The sequence below is a fragment of the Pyxicephalus adspersus genome, chromosome 2 (genome assembly GCF_032062135.1).
Source record: "Pyxicephalus adspersus chromosome 2, UCB_Pads_2.0, whole genome shotgun sequence".
Classification (NCBI taxonomy): Eukaryota; Metazoa; Chordata; class Amphibia; order Anura; family Pyxicephalidae; genus Pyxicephalus; species Pyxicephalus adspersus.
Window position 1 is genome coordinate 155,407,808 of NC_092859.1, and position 16,914 is coordinate 155,424,721.

A 16,914-nucleotide genomic window follows, 5' to 3' on the forward strand; every position below is an offset into this window, starting at 1 on the left:
GTCGTTGGATTGGGTGACATATCCTGCTGTATTTAAGGGAAAAAAAGAGTGACGATCTCAATGCGCATGTGTGAGATCAGCACTTTTTCCCATTGCAGGAGATCAGGCATGCGCAGAAGAAACATCCTGGGATATGCAGTGTATTTATCCCAGGAGGCTCTGCGCTCCCATTCAGTTTTTACCACCGAGACTGTAAAGACAGAAGGAAAAAAAAAACAAGCTTATTTAAAGATAAAAAAAAGATATATTTTACTTTGTATAAAAGGGTTTTCTACTCTTTTATATCAATTTCGGTCTTAGGTCTGCTTTAAACATGTGCTAACTAAACCACAAATCCTTGAAAGGATGTAGTATCATGTTGAACTAATCATTCTGTAATCCTTCACAGATACAAGGAGCCATCATCATGTCATCCCTCATAGAAGTGGTTATTGGATTCCTTGGACTACCTGGAGCTCTGCTGAGATATATTGGACCTCTGACGATCACCCCCACAGTGTCTCTTATCGGTCTTTCCGGGTTCCAGGCTGCTGGGGAGAGAGCTGGCAAACATTGGGGTATCGCCATGCTGTGAGTATTAATGTCTTCTACCCTAATGGCGCTTGTAATGAACTGAGCAATGACATTAATTTTTTTCCCTTTAAAAAACAAATATAAAGTAACTAATGTGCTGCATTAATTTTTTCGATGGGGGAGAGTTAATGTGGCTTTTTAGCATAAAAATAAACCAAGCCTGAGGAATTCAGCTGATGCAGATGAATATGAGATGCATAAATAGAGGTCACCTAGGTAAATAGATATTTAAATCTAAACTGCTGAAGTTTTATACTTCATATTTATGATATCATTGCAGATTACATATTATGATGACAGCTTTAAATGATACCCTTAGCAAAAACAAACAAAAAAAGAAATAGTCTAACAATAATTTTCAGTGTGAAAACCAATGGCTATTGCTAGAAAAATCAGTACTTTAATTTCAGCAAGCAGTATAGCTGCAACGTACTGTCCTTAGTCAATCACCTGACACTGCAAGTAGCGTTCTGTGAATAGCCAGTGATTGGTTAAGAAAGAGGGGGAGGACAATAACCACTTGATCACCAATTTATAGATAAGCGGTGGATTTTAAACACCCTGCTTGCCAATTTTGCAACAGTTACTCTGTTCAAGTAAAGAGGACTTCTGAAGAAAACTTTATTCTCTTGAAAAAAAAAAAAATCCCTAAAAGCCTGGTCACAACTTTGTTCTAGCTGTAGTACATATATAGTTATTATTAACTTGTATTTATATAGTGCCGACATATTACGAGCACTGTACTGTAGTCATGTCACTAACTGTCCCTCAAAGGGGCTCACAATCTAATGTCCCTACCATAGTCATATGTCATTATTACAGTCTAAGGTCAATTTTGGGGGAAGCCAATTTCCTAACTGCATGGTTTTGTTTGCAAACTCCATGCAGATTGTTCCCTGGCCAAGATTCGAACCTGGGACCCAGTACTGCAAGGACCAGAGTGCTAATCACTGAGCCACTGTGCTGACCATCAAAGCCGTTGATTGACAGCAATGTTAAAGGAAAGCCCGCATGAGCTACTTACATTAGCAGGCTTGTGGTTTACATACTTGTAATATCTTTGGAATCAGGTTAGCTAGATAGGAGGCCATGTGAGAAAACTGAGGACACCCATCAAACACTGCTGTACTACTAAAGTAGATGAATGCTAACCTATGAGCCACCCTGCCGCCTGTGAGACTTTCTGCTTTTAAATGTGGGGAAAAAAAGAGTGCTGATCTCACGCATGTGTGAGATTGGCACTTTTTTTCCCATTGCAAGATAAAGCCCTTCTGTGCATGCCTTGAGATTGGGCATGTGCAGAAGAAGCAGCCTGAAGCCTCCTGGGATATATAACGTCGGTATCCCACGATTCATTAAAATGGCAGCCAGGTTTCTATAAGTGGAGAAGTGCCAGTTGAAGCCTCTGAGTTATGTAGCATACTGAACCCGTACGCCCCACAGTATCTACGTGCCCTCTTCTATCTCCATTTTTAACTACAAAAGACAAACTAAAATGATGCAACAGTGCTGCAGATTAGATAACCTCTTGGAACCTTCAGAGTATAATACAGGTAACTCTCTCCACCCCTTCGAAATTGAATGACTGCATGAATCCTGATCTGTATGCTTTTAGGATAAATGCTTTGGAGTTGCTAATGTGTGTATATACCTCACAATCATTTCCTGGAAAAAAATGCCATTGTAAACCTTGGATCTTCTCCCTAATCTCATAATAATGTCACTTGTCTGTGAAGTTCACCCTAATGTAATGTAACACTTTGCAAAAAATACCAGAATAACTAAAGCAGAACTCCAGATAAGTATTTCACAAAATGTCCTATTTATTAGAACATTATTATGTTTTTGTTTTACATACTACATACCTATGTATTAAATCATCACACTGGACCTCTGTAATCTCCTGTTCAGCAAAGCATAAAATAGGAGAGGAAAGGGGTATGGTCTGGGTACACACTGTTCTATAGAGACGGGAGAATGAGAGAGCAGGACCCTACTGTGTTTTTCTCTATTGACTTGTACAATGGACAGACCCATGAACCAAATTGGGCAACCAATGTACACATGCCAGATTCTCTTCCGAGAAGAGTCTTACCATTTGTCTTATGTGAGAATCATCTGACGTGTGTACATGTTAGATTTGTGTTTTTGAAAAGGATCTTTCACGATCCTTTCCAACGACAAAAGACTAAGGCTAGGCACACATGTGCAGTAATTGTCGTAATAATTATAAAAACGAATGATCAACGATTATTCCTGATTATTTTGAGCGATCGTATTGTGCACAATTCTGTACATGCTGTAACGATATGATTGTTCAAATATAATCCACCAATAATGTACACGCTAGATAAAATCAATGCAGGAAGTGATATGTACAGGAGAAAATGTATCACAGAACAATCCACTATCACTGAACAACCGTACACACAATAGATTACGAAAGATCCTTGCCCAATCAGATCGGCCGGGACGGTCGTACGTTTCCAGGAAGATTTCTCGTTTGTCAGCGTAGTTGACCAGTTGACCGTAGTTGGCCAGTGCTTGTGCACTTTTTTTTGTTAACAATTAGTGAAATTATAGAAGGGGAAAGCGCTCACCCAAGCACTTTGTCCAGTCACAAGCTGGGTAACTAACGAAGCAGACTGGTGAGTTCCATTGCCAAAGGAAAAGTGTTCACCTCTGACCTCAGAGGAAAGTTGCAGCCATGAGAATACATGGCAGGAAATATGCATGAGACACATAATTAGGTCCTGGAGATTATTACATTTATGTGAAGTTCCACTTTATTAATTCCTTTCATTGTTTTGTTATAAATGATGATTCTAGTGGGAGTTATTTAGGAAAATTATATTGTTAGGAAAAACATTTATATGGTGTGAATTTCCGCGATACCACAGCAGGACAGCCATTGAACCCGCTCATTTTGCCATTCCTGACAGATGGGTGAGACGATAGCCTGGGTAAGGCAGGGGACAATTAAAATAGACAATGGTGGCTTTTCTGCTTTAATTGCCTATATGTTTAACTTGCAGCAGATAGACAATGTAAGCCGCTTCACACATACAGATACTAACTTTACTAATTGACAAAATAGCAGAATCCTTCTACAAAGATGGCTGCAAAAAACAGGCGTCCTCATTTTATTGATGTTACCTTTGACTTTTTCTGTCTGTAAAATAAAAAAAACAAATATTATTAGTAATAAAAAAGGCTTGTTATCGGGAATTGGCCATTCCTCGTTGGTGCCGGATAACTGAGGTTCTACTGTATTGTACTTGGCATCCCTGTTTGTCCCCATATTACCTAGTTTTATCTCATCTTAATATAAATTAGTTCCTTCTATTTCCTGCATGAGAGTGGCTACAATGTCTGTCATTTTCTTGCCATTTGTTCACAGTAGTCGCCCTCTCCTCACCTACTTCTGCAACGAACCACAACATGCCAATGCATACAGCACCGGCATGTTCAACATCTATGGTACATAGATGACATATACATGCAATCAGTGTTCTTCTCAGAAATTTTTTTTAGCCCGGTGGTAAAAAAATTGATGGGGCAACGCGTGATAAATTTAGTATAGTCAGATTTTTGTCCGTTACTAGCCCTGAAGCGATACCTGGACAAGATTCATCTGACATGTGTACGTAGCCTTAGTATGTTACATTTTTCTTTGTATTATGCTGCAACTGTCCAGTGCCCCTGTATTGTGACCCAATTTATCCCAAAAACAGCCAGGTGATTGCTGAAAAGTGCTGGGTGGTACACCCGGCTAAAGGAGACTGGGGAGAGCTCTGTGTGCAGTGAACATTTGCTGCACAAGTGCTCATGGGATTTGCAATTCCTTCCCAGCATTGTACAAATTGTGCACTGTTCTTTACTCGCAGAAGGAAGCCAGAATCTGCATATGTCTATTGCGAGTGCACAGACATACTTTGACAACAAAAAAATTAGTCTAAATAGCTTTGTCTATAAAAAATATGTATAAGGGGTATTTTTATGTAATATGCAGGCACCGAAAGTTCTTTATACAATAGAGTTTGGTGCTGTTTTATTTGTTGGATTATAAGTGGCCATCAGATCATCTACTCTAGTAGTACAGCAATTTTTACTGGGTGTCCTCAGTTTTCCTACATGGCATGCTATTTGGCTAACCTTTTTCCAGTTCTAGTACCACCTCTATCTCCCTCCACCCAGTTTCCAAAAGTGCATGTAAACCGCAAGCCTGTTAATGTAAGTAGCTCTTACAGACTTTCTTTTAACATTGCAGAGCTTTGATGGGCAGCACAGTGGCTCAGAGGTTAGCATTCCGGCCTTTGCAGCTTACATGGGTTTTCTTACCGTTTTCCTCCCACATTCCAAAAATATGCAGTCAGGTTACTTGGCTACCCCCAAAATTGACCTTTGGCTGTGTTAATGACATTGATTGAGATTGTGAGCTCTTTGAGGGACAGCAAGTGACCAGACTATGGACTTTGTACAGCAATGTGTATTATGTTGGCGCTATATAAATACTGGCTAATAATATTAATGTACAGTGGAATGTACAGCTGGGATCATTACAGACACAATATGAAATTGACATGGCCTACAGATCTGGACCTTGAATATTGCAGTGGCAAAGCTGCAGAGTCTAGATGTGTCTACAGATTGTTGCCACTGCAAATCAAGAACATATATAGGGGCTCACTGGTAATTATATTTTTGGGTATGTAGATTGTAAGCTCTTCTGGGCAGGGTCCTCCCCTCCTTCTGTGTCACTGTCTGTATCTGTCTGTCATTTGCAACCCTTTTTTATTGTACAAAGCTGATATGAATATGTTGGTGCTATATAAATCCTGTTTATTAATAATAATATTATTGGAGTATATGAATATAAATAGAATCGGAAATGAAAACCCCAGACCCCCTTTGTTTAATTTTAAATTAAAAACTGGTTGGTTTTTAAGAAATGTTGATTTTTACTTTTTCTTTTGTTTCCTTTCCTTTAGCACCATCTTTCTGGTCCTGCTCTTCTCCCAGTATGCCAGAAACGTTAAACTACCACTTCCCATCTATAAATCCAAAAAAGGATGGACAGCATACAAGTTTCAACTCTTTAAAATGTTCCCGGTAAGTTGCGAGGTCGGGTGCACACGCCAAGGAATGATAGGATTGTGTCACTGACTGGTACAATAACATCAACTGAAAGCAAAAAAAACAGAATAATAATGCAAGGCGTTCACTGATTAATGTTTAATCAATACTATGATCGATTTTATTCAATGCTTGCGGCAGACCGCAAGTATTTAAAAAGTGCCAACTACTAATTATTACAAATCTGGATCTGTGTTACTTTTATATTTACTAAAATATTGATCATGATACAAAAACTGGTTTTAATTTTAGTTAACAGAATAACACTGGCTCACATGATCAACTTCTTAGCACATTGCCTGTAATTATAGTGAGAAGGGTTTAAACCCCAATGGTTTGCTCTTTTTTTTTAAAATGACAATGTGCTTTTGGGAATTCTAGCCTTCATTTCCTGTCTTTGAGACAAAAAAGGAAGTCCGAGAAATTGAGTCAAGTTGTCCCCTACTACAGAAGGATTTCCCCTCACCTCTTGTTAAATATTGCCATGACTTTCTCTCTCAATGACATTGGTCACCAGTATTAATATTCAACAGTATTTATATAGGACCAACATTACGCAGCTGTGTACAAAGTCCATATTAATGTCACTAGCTGTCCCTTAAAGGGGGTCACAATCTAATGTCCCTACCGTAGTCATATGTCTTTAAGAAAGTATAAGGCAAATATGGGGGAAGCCAATTAACTGCATGGTTTTGGAATGTGAGAGGAAACGGAGTACCCAGAGGAAACCCACAGAAACACAGGGAGAACCTGCAAACTCCATGCAGATAGTGTCCCGGCCGAGGTTCAAACCTGGGAGATTCTAACCTCTGAGCCACCGTGCTCCTCACAATATTAAATGGTATTTTTATAGTGCCCACATACTATGCAGCGATGTACATTAAATCGGGACACATAGTACAAATACAAGGGTAATATTCCTAATCACAGACTGCCATAAAAACATAAGAGGGTCCCACCTTGTCCATTTTATCCAAAACTAAATTAAAAAGGTTTTGCCTTTACATGCACATTAACAAATAACACGTTTCCTAGCTTAGGGCCTTTGTATTGCATGCAAACCACAAATTGAAAATCCCAATTCATTTTTACAAGTAACTGGCACAGCGGTTTAGGTGGTAAGTAGCTTTTAAATGACTTTTTGTGAAAACTGATTCATGTCCTACTTACAGAAAACCACAATTTGTTAAGCCAGGAGAAAAAAAACATTAATGCCATTCTCTTCGAGAGAGTTTCCTTTTTCTTTGATTAAAGCAGAATTGTGCAACCAACTCAGTTTGCTTCTTTATTACCAAATGTGTGATGACACGTGCTTTTATTTTTTTGTTTTAGATAATTGTATTTTTATTGTTTCCAAATAAAACTATTGTTTTTTATATTTCTAATTATTTTATTTTATACTAAAGCACATTTCCTTGCATTAATATTCATCTTTAACTGCCTTTGTGTGTTTTTACTCTTTTTTGCTACAGTGAATTTGAAAAGTGTAACATTTTGTTTACCGAAGCCCTTTGTATCATAAACAACTGACATGGTTTTTTGTTTGCTGAACAGTAAGTTAAAAGGAGTGTGACAACCACACAGTTAAAGTGGAACTGTCAGAAAAAAAATTAAGCACCACTTAACTTTCGCAGAGCCCCCCGACCCTGCAAATCCCCCTTTGTCCTGGAGTTAGGCTAGGTACGCACGTCAGAGGATTCTTGTATCGTTATCGCTTTAGGGCCATTATAGGATGAGAAGCAGACGTGTGTACAGTGACAGTCTGATGTCATTCATTGATCTGTCCTGGCGGATCCATGAACGGCCACAATTGTGAAGGGAAAGAGAACTCAGCGGGGTGCCGCTTGCTCAATCTGCCTCTCCCCTCTCTATAGTGAAAAACTGCTCTGTATGTACAACACCCCTTCATTCATCTTTCAGTCTTCGTGAAAGATCCTTTTCAATGACAAAAGTTTTACGTGTGTACATGCCTAAGTGCTGGGCGCTTCCGTCTTCATCTGTTATCTTTCTTCTTCTGCCCACGTCACTCAATCCTATGCAGGAGTGAGATCGAGATTCATGACATCAGTACTTTTTTCCCCATTGCAGGGAAATGCCCCTTCTGTGCATGCCTGAGATCTAGCATGCATAGAAGTCCAAAAGCCTCCTGGGATACCTGACGTAGGTATCAGTTTTTACCACTGCGGAGGAAAGACAGAAGGGGAGGGGTTTAGGAAAAACAGTTTATATAAAAGGGTTATCTACTGTTTTATATCAAATAAAAATGTGGAGATAGGTTGGCTTTAACTGCTCCCAGGTGCCTAATTTTAACTGCTTTGTACCCAGGAGTGGTGAGGAGAAATCATTGACCTGTATTCTTAAATGTTTGCTTTAGTAAGTGGTTTTGGTTCTGTTTCCCCATGTTAAAAGTATCATGGTTGTCCTTCTGCTACTTGGAACACTTTCAACTACTTGGTAATGCAGATGGAAAGCATTTCTATTCAAGTCTATAGCAGCAGACTATTCAGAAACACTGCAGCAGTGTTCTCCCCGGCCCCTTTTAGCTGGGCGCATCACCCAGAACTTTAGTAACCATCCAGCTGTTTTTGGTGGGTTGGGGCTGCCACCCACCTACAATTTTATCCCACCCGTCTTAAAAAATTTCTGGGTTGGACACTGCTGCAGGAAGTGTCTGAAAAAACTTACATAACACCCACCATGCACCAACTTCAATCACCTGCTAAACAAAAGGCTTCGAACCACTCTCATTTGTTTCAATGATATTCAGGGCTTTGGTAGTTTCAGTATTAATTCCAAACCGGTGAACCCTGCGGTACGTCTGAACCCAGCCTAACGTTTTCATCTTCTCTTTCCCTATCTTTTTATCTCAGTTCTGCTCATCTTTCAACTTCTTTCAGCCACTTCCTCTCCAAATGCACTAACTTCAGCTTGGACTGCCTTATTATTGTGCAGGGTGAGCTTCTTGAGGATGACGACAGAACATGCCTGCACAATGCACACAGCCAATCTCCATTGGAAATGAATGTGACAGGCTGACAATGCAGGATTGCAGTTGGGAGATACAGCTTTACCTGGAAGTGCCCAAACACGGATCTTCATGACAGAATCACCAGGAAATAATTGATTTAAAAAGCTGTATACAAAAAAGTACAATACTAAAGCATACATGATTTTTTGCCATTTGGTTTTATATCTTATTTGAGAATAGATTTTATTCAAAAAATGTTTTTTCAGGTGACTTTCATTCTTTATTACTTATTGTGACATATTTATCTTTTTCTGTTGTCTTTCAGATTATTATGGCTATCCTCGTCTCCTGGTTGCTGTGCTTTATCTTCACTGTGACGGATGTTTTTCCACCAGATAATACAAAATACGGGTTTTATGCCCGTACGGATGCCAGGAAAGGAGTCCTGGTTGTAGCCCCTTGGTTTAAAGTTCCCTACCCATGTAAGTGGTATTATATAAATACTAAATCTATAAAATGCTCTGGGATCCTATGTAGCAGGATGGCAATGATGCATTGTAATGCCCAGAAAACAATCACAAGCTTTGCACTGTTGTGCGGGCATCTGAATAGTTGCATGGCATTGAACATCATTGCCTTGTATGCCGCTACTAGATTCTGTCACTAAATACCCAAATGTGACACGTTTGATGAAAGCAGCCATCTTTCCTGGGAATGTTAACAGGGATGCTCAGTGAAGCTTAAGCATTATTGGATGTAATACAGGACCTGTGGGTCACATAACGGCAGCTTCCATTAGAGGCTTCTCATATGGGTTTTTAGTTGGTGACAGATTTGCATTCGAACAGGGAATTACTAAACAAAGACTGCAAAGAGAAAACAAAAAGCATCCTCCAGGATCTTCTTAATTTGTAAAGTGGAACTAAACTTCAGATCCTCACCTGTCCCCTCGCACGGCACCTCCATCTTTTTTTCTTCTCTTCCTGTAGACTATCTTCCGCCATCTTTATTGGCCGGGCCGAGATGACATAAGTTCATTCTTAACATGTGCAAGGGAAGCTGGAATTGCCGGGTATCATGTCAACCAAGGGGGGTGCTGACACTGCACAGCTCAGCTTTTTGCCAGATACCTGGAGCAAGCAGGCAGGTAGGAGGGATTATTGCAGAAGGGACATCGCCTGCCCTTTTCTGCAATAATGACCGGCCTGATTGTGGATTCCAAAAAATTGAACTTTTGTTCTGCCCAGTTATTAAAGTCTTTTAACACTTTATTACTTGTTTCCACTTGCATCCAATCTGATTGTGTCCCTTTATCCCCAAGATTGTATTTGATTGGCTGTCACATGCAGAAAGTACTTTTCATCCATCAGACAGTTTTATAGATAGGATCCGGTATCACTTATGAAAACATACTGTAGCTTTCCCAAACCTATGCTCTTTGACATTGTCTTTGCAGTTTTTTTTTTAATAATTCATCATGTGCATGATGCTGGTCCATCCCACAGCACTGCTATATGGTTTGTGTGGGGATGACAGGTACTCCTAAAAAGTGAGAACAAATTGTGCAATTACCCTTATGTTTCATATATTGTGTTTTATATGTACTACATTGGTTACATTAAAATGAACACACATAACCCATCTCCTACTTTGCTGCATACCTACTTAGCATCCTTTTTCAATCTGTAAACCTGTAAACCTCAATCTGTAAAGTTTTGTCACGCTTAACACTTTCTGCAATATAGTTTCACCAGCCTATGCTTTTTATATGAAAAGCATATTTATCCCTACCCTACGGATTAGCTTTTTGGCTGTACAACCCATGATCCTGTATATGTGGCCAGCACACTGAACACTTAACTTCACCAAATGTAGCTTTAGGCAAAGTTTTAGTAAAGTGAATAGATCAGCGGCTCACAACTGTTTCTAGTTTATGATACCCTTAGTGCCTTTTCAAGTAAAGTAAATCTTTAAAAAATGTTTGGACAGAACATAAGCTAGTGCTTTTTCAGACCTACGGTAAATACCCATGGGTGTTACTGCTTCTGGATGCCTACTACTATGTACAGCTAGGTCTCCAGGATTGGGATGTCAGGCTTTTTGCAGGCATTTGCAAATGTTCATACAGTCATTTGCAAAGGCCAATACATGCCTTTTTAGTTTTCCCTTCAAGTCTTTGGAGGCAGCAGGGGTGGCAAACCAGCCCCAATCACTGCTTTTACTGTCCAGAAAACTGCATGGAGATGTTACCATCTTCTGCTGCTTGTCAAATGAAAGACAACGAACAGACCTATTCGGTCTAATGATAACTAACTGCTCAAAAACGTTTGAAAATCCTTAGGTTTGAGCAAAGCCCTTAGGTATTTGTTATTACCCAAGCTGTGGTTCCTTGAAAACAAAATATGCATAAAAAAACTACATATTAATTGAAAGATAAAATAATGTTATAAAATGCCGACAGGTACTTGTCATCAAATGAGATGTACTCTGCTAGGTACTTCACAGCTTCTGATTGGAGAAGGTGGTTCCTTGAGCAATGAACAATTTGTGCCTCTCCAGTTAGTGTAAATAACCCCCAATAACTTTTTGGGTATCTGTAAGAGTGACATTCTTCCCACTGGCCAGCAGTGTAGGAGGAATTTTTCCAACTGGCCTGCACACTAATATACTGTGAGCTATGAATATAGTAATCAAAGAAGGGGTTCCCTGAAGACCTGAAAGTTACATCAAGGGTTCCCCTCATGTTAAAAAATTTGAAAAAGGCTGAACTAGACCCTAAAAAACAATAAACAATGTATAAAAGAGGGGATAGGACTTTCAATGGTCAAATAAGATATTTTTGGTGCTTTAAAATATTATAGTTTATTCCATCCATAATTAAATATGCACTAATATCAATAACCATCCTTAAAATGGTGATATAACATTTTAAAGCACCAAAAATATTGTATTGGACCAGTTAAAGTCCCATTTCTCTTATATACATTGTATATTTTCTTGAATTAGACCATTCCTTGCAGTTTTTCTTCCATCTGTTGGGCCGCAGTTACTCGTGCTTACCTGGGGCCTGGCAATGTTTTGGGGCCTCCAACCGATCACTATTTAGAAAACAATTTGGATTGGTCAGTCAAGCACATAATTGGCTGCAGATCTTCTCATGTGTACCCACAACATTAGTCAGACAGCATTTAAAATCACTTAGCAAAGAGAACAATAAACCTTTATCTTTTACTCTGCGTACTTAGCAGCTAATCGATTGGGAAAATGGACTTTGCTGTGATTTTTGTACAATAATGAAATACACTAAAATAGGAGAATAGTATAAAGTAATTAATGAAATAAAAAAAGAAATCCCCTTTAAATAGTTTATTATGGATGTGAAAGTCCTTTTATTGTTCCTATTTTTATAATGCTCCTTTGTATACTATTTAGTGTCGGCGTCTTCTCTGTTTTTATAGAAATTTCCATTCTTACATGACTTTTGGCTCCCGCGCCCCCTCCTGCAGCTTTTACCGATGACGTTGCCACTTCCAAGCTTCCATATTTACCTTCTAGTGAATACGTCCGAACTGTTTTTTACCTGCTATTCACACATACAAGTCAGCTTTGTATATCTTGTATACAGAGGGCAACTTTGTTTTTTTTCACACATTATTTTGTTTGAATGTGTTAATACTCAGCCGAGTGTTGAAGAATCATCAAAAAGCAATAGTTCAGTTTGTTTGGAGTGTAGAATAGATAGCTAGAAACTGAAATGAAGATCTGACTTAAAAATTTGCATGGTAACATTAAACACTCGAAGAAAAGGGAAGCAATTCCTGCTGGTATGTTCATTCGGGAATATATCGTAGTATATTTTAGTAGGTTAATACCTAAACCCACATGGCATTAATCAATGGCAATATGGTTGGCTCAGGGGTTAGCACTCTGGCCTTTGCAGTCCTGGATTTCTGGTTGCATGTTCTCCCCGTGTCTGTGTTGGTTTCCTCCAGGTAGTCCGGTTTCCTCCCACATTCCAAAACATGCAATTATATTAATTGTCTTCCCCCCAAATTGACCTTAGACTTTATTAATGACATATGACTATGGTAGGGGCATTAAATTGTGAGCCTCTTTAACAGACAGCTAGTGACATGACTATGGACTTTGTAGAGCACTGCATAATATTTGGGCACTATATAAATACAAGTTAATAAAATATTGAATCCAAAGCTGACTGAACTCTCTAAGAGCTTTCCAGAACCCCAGCACCTCACAATGTCTGTTCACCACCATGGCCACCATATTGCATTGTGTTATGCTGGGGGGCAAATAAAAACACTAAGAACAGGATTCGGGGATAATGTACTAATGGTGCCCAGATTTGGGGGTTCTCCAGACACAAAAAAACATCTTGATGTTGAGTACAATATCACAGACTTCTTCCAGCATCTACTTCTTCATGGGTTGCATTAGTGTTACCTTGATCCAGACGTGCAGGTTAGGTTGCTGGGAATCTTGTCACTTATAGTGATTATTTGGGATGCTGAATAATAAAATATAATAATTATAACCCTTTTACAGTCTATTGCTGGGTTTCTCAGTCTTTATAACATGGGTGAGCCCTTGAAATAACTTCCTGGTCTTCAGGGAACCCTTGCTATTAGTACTTTATCCGTAGCTCACATTACATTAGTGGTGGTCAGAAGGAAGAATGCCTCTTACATTGCTGGCCATTAGAAGAACTGTCCAATATTCTCCACATAGTTTTTTATAAGCTGGGTGGGAAAACTGCTATAAGGGGGGGGGGGGGTCCATGTATTGTGACCCAACTTTTCAGTAACCACCAAAAGCAGCTGGGTGGTTACTGAAACGTGCTGGGTGGTGCGCCCAGCTGATGGGGAGGGAGGGGTCTTGGTCACTGGTCACCCTTGCAAATAGCCAAAAAGATTACTGGTATCTGTTAAACTGACCTGCTCATTGCTCAAGGAACTCCTAGCAACATCTGTAGGAACCCTGGTTGGGAAACACTGGTCTATCACCTTGGCACTTCTATATAGGGCACTGCTATATGGGGTACTGCACAGTGCTAGACTAAGTTAATATTATTAAATACACCAAAACCTCTCTAATAGACTAGCCAAGCAGAGTTCTTACCTTACCTACCCACTTCTTCAACTCATCACACCTCTGATTTAGCACATAGGACAAGGTGAAGACTTTGTCCTATGGGTCCTATTGACCTTGTCCTATTGTACTGGTGTTTGCTCCATTTTTTACACTCCCTTGCTTTCACTCCTTGCACACATTTTCCATTTTAACCCTACACCTTTGCTGACTCACTTTTTTTTTTTTAAAAATTATCCACCTATGATCTACCTATGAGTACATATAAACCCATTTTTAAAACCTAGGTTACGAAATGAGAACAATTTACCCCAGTGTTTTAGCCGAGCCATAGTGGCTTCTTATTGGGCTGCATTCTCTGTGTACACTGCTCTCACTCACCTGTGTGCCAGTTGATGCCAGAAGCGGCAGTAACGCCCAGAATGCTGGAGTGTTGCTGCCCCCTTCTGTCCAGTCAGGGATTGTATTAGAGAGCAGAAGTGGTAGGCTTGGCCCTATAGAAATCATCTTGTACTTTTGCCGTTGCAGTGCTAATATTCCCCCCAGCTTGTGGCTTTCCTTCCATTAGAGCAGTGTACACAGGGACTTGCATATCTTGTGTTTTTCAAGCGCTGGTCTCAGGATGCATCGTTCTAAGAAAAGGATTCTTGTAGAGACCAAGGTAATATTGTTCATTCATGTTGTCTTTTGGTCGACAAAATAGATGCAATTTACTGTCATTGAGAAATGTGTCAGGCTGGGTATAACTGGGGTTGTTGAGGTTCCTGGTTGGAAAACTGAAGCTCATCACCCTCTGAGATGTAATAGGATTTGCACACACTTGTGGCACTGTAGCTGCACAGGCCCATTAATGGAAAGTTTCTTTACATCTCCTATTGTGTTATAATACTGCAGCATCAGAGTACTGGCACAATGAGTTGTATTTTTATATCTCTATGCAAACTGTGGTTGTCTTGGAGATAATTCACCTTCATTGTGAATGCAATCATAGCACACACTGCAGAGTTAAGCTTGTGTGGATAAGAAGATAATGTACAACATTATTGTTATTAGCTTATTAAAGTGCCAACATAATTCACATCATTGCTGCATACTTTGCTTATAAGGGCAAAAAGTGGGTCATTTCAAAATCAATTTATTAAGCATATCTGCAATAACTTCAATCCTCACATAGTTGAAGGATCGATCTTTGAGTTATTTTGTCTCGGGAACATTGGGGCAGTTCATCCAACTGCAAAACTCTGTTATACTGGGGTCTTCTATTCTTTTAGATTACTATTAATAAACAGGATTTATATAGCTCCAACATATTACCCAGTGCTGTACATTAAATAGGGGTTGCAGATAATAAACAGATACAGACAGGTGACACAGGAGGAGAAGAGGATCCTGTCCAGAAGAGCTTACAATCTAAGAGCAGGGGGAAGTAGCACACAATAGGAGATGGGATATGGAATGGTGGGTACATAATGACAGTTTAAAAGACAGAAGAAGACGGGGCAGCTCTAGAAAAGTCTTGGAGCTGTGCATGTGATGAGGTTATGAGTGAGGAGGTCATTGGAGGAGTGAGGAGAGCGGCTTAGGAGGGTATTTTTTTATCAGGTCAGAAATGTAAGTGGGACAAGAACTGTGGAGGGGTTTGAAGTTAAAGCACAGGAGCTTGAATCTTAAGGTGAAATGGAAGCCAATAAAGAGAACCAGAAGAGAGACAGCAGAAGAGGAGTGGTGGGCAGGCTGTGTATTGTGTAGGTAGGTGGGAAGGATGGATGAGTCTGGGTGCAGCTTTCATAATATATTGTAGAGGAGAGAGTCGGGTTATTGGAATACCAAAGATGTTACAGTAGTCCAGATGAGAGATGATAGGAACGTGTACAAGGAGTTTGGTGGTTTCTGGGGACAAGTAGGAATTTTACTGGCCGCCTCTTATTTTCTCACAGTATGGAACTAAAGTTGGAAGGAAAAAAATGTAATTTTATATTTTCACACTTCTCATACCAACCATACCTCTGCTCATACCTCTCTATATCACCCATGATATTTTTTCTGATATCTCTGTCAGTGTGGAGAACAAATCAAACACCATTCCAGTGATCAACCTAGACATTTTTTTAAGCTGGGTTGCAAGAAATCGTAGCCAGTGCTGGTGCTGCTGTATTGTGACACAACTCATCAGTAACCACTCAAAAATAGTCGTGTGGTTACTGAAAAGTGCCGGGTGGTGCACCCGGCTAAAAAGGGCTGGGGGGGAACACTGGGTTCCAAACCATTATACCTTTTGATTTATATGGCTGTCCAGATATACCACTGGTGGCAACAACATTCTGTTAACTTAAAATCATGCAATTTGTAAATTATATCAGTTATGTGCTATGGCCAAATCAAGGCTACGTACACACATCAGGTGATTCTTGTCCGATAATCATCTAAGGGCTGATATCAGACCAGAATCTGGCACGTGTATAGCACTCGTCATCCGTTATTCCGTCGACCATCCTGGCGGATCTACGGACGAGGAAAGATCATAATGAAAGTGAGGGGTACAGAGATCAACGTGGTGCCGTTCTGTTGATCTCCCCCCTCCTCTCTCCTAAAGCAGAACGGTGCTGTATGTAGAGCACTTGTTCATGCTTCGTGCAATCTTTTGTCGTTGGAAAGGATCGTAAAAGATTCTTTCCAACGACAAACATTGCACGTATGTACCAGGTCTGTCCTGGCCGATGGAGATTGATCTGTACTAATCATGTTAGTCATTCACTTTTATTTACTTGCAGATTAAAGTCCTTGAATATGCCTTAGTCATCATTACATGGTGTAATATTTTGGCATCAATGGGAACCAATATAAAATAGGCAATGAGTCATTACTTAAATATGATTTTAAGTAGCCGGAATGTGATTACATTGAACTTATTTTCTTATTGAGGATCATAATGTGTGGATCATAGTGTGTTTTTAAAAACAAATATTTTTTCAATAGTTTTCAACAGAGTGTGTCAGGTTTAGAACAATTGTCAGCTTTCTTTTGTGTTCTGGTGATGATTTTCCCATCATTTTGTGTTCTGTTACAGTGGTCACCAGGGTGAAAAAGGAGAGTGAATCTCCAATGGAGATACGGGATGTTAGACCTTCCTT

At 39.6% G+C, this 16,914-nt stretch overlaps 1 protein-coding gene across 2 annotated transcripts in view; it reads left to right on the plus strand.

Annotated features, from left to right (window-relative positions):
* The window catches only part of SLC23A2 (solute carrier family 23 member 2), a 129,595-nt gene that overhangs the window by 92,249 nt on the left and 20,432 nt on the right, over positions 1-16,914 (plus strand). For both annotated transcript variants that reach the window (XM_072402838.1, XM_072402839.1), the window contains 3 exons: positions 389-570; positions 5,565-5,685; positions 9,003-9,159. In XM_072402838.1, coding sequence (XP_072258939.1) covers positions 389-570; positions 5,565-5,685; positions 9,003-9,159 — 460 coding nt within the window. The remainder of the gene's footprint in view (positions 1-388; positions 571-5,564; positions 5,686-9,002; positions 9,160-16,914) is intronic.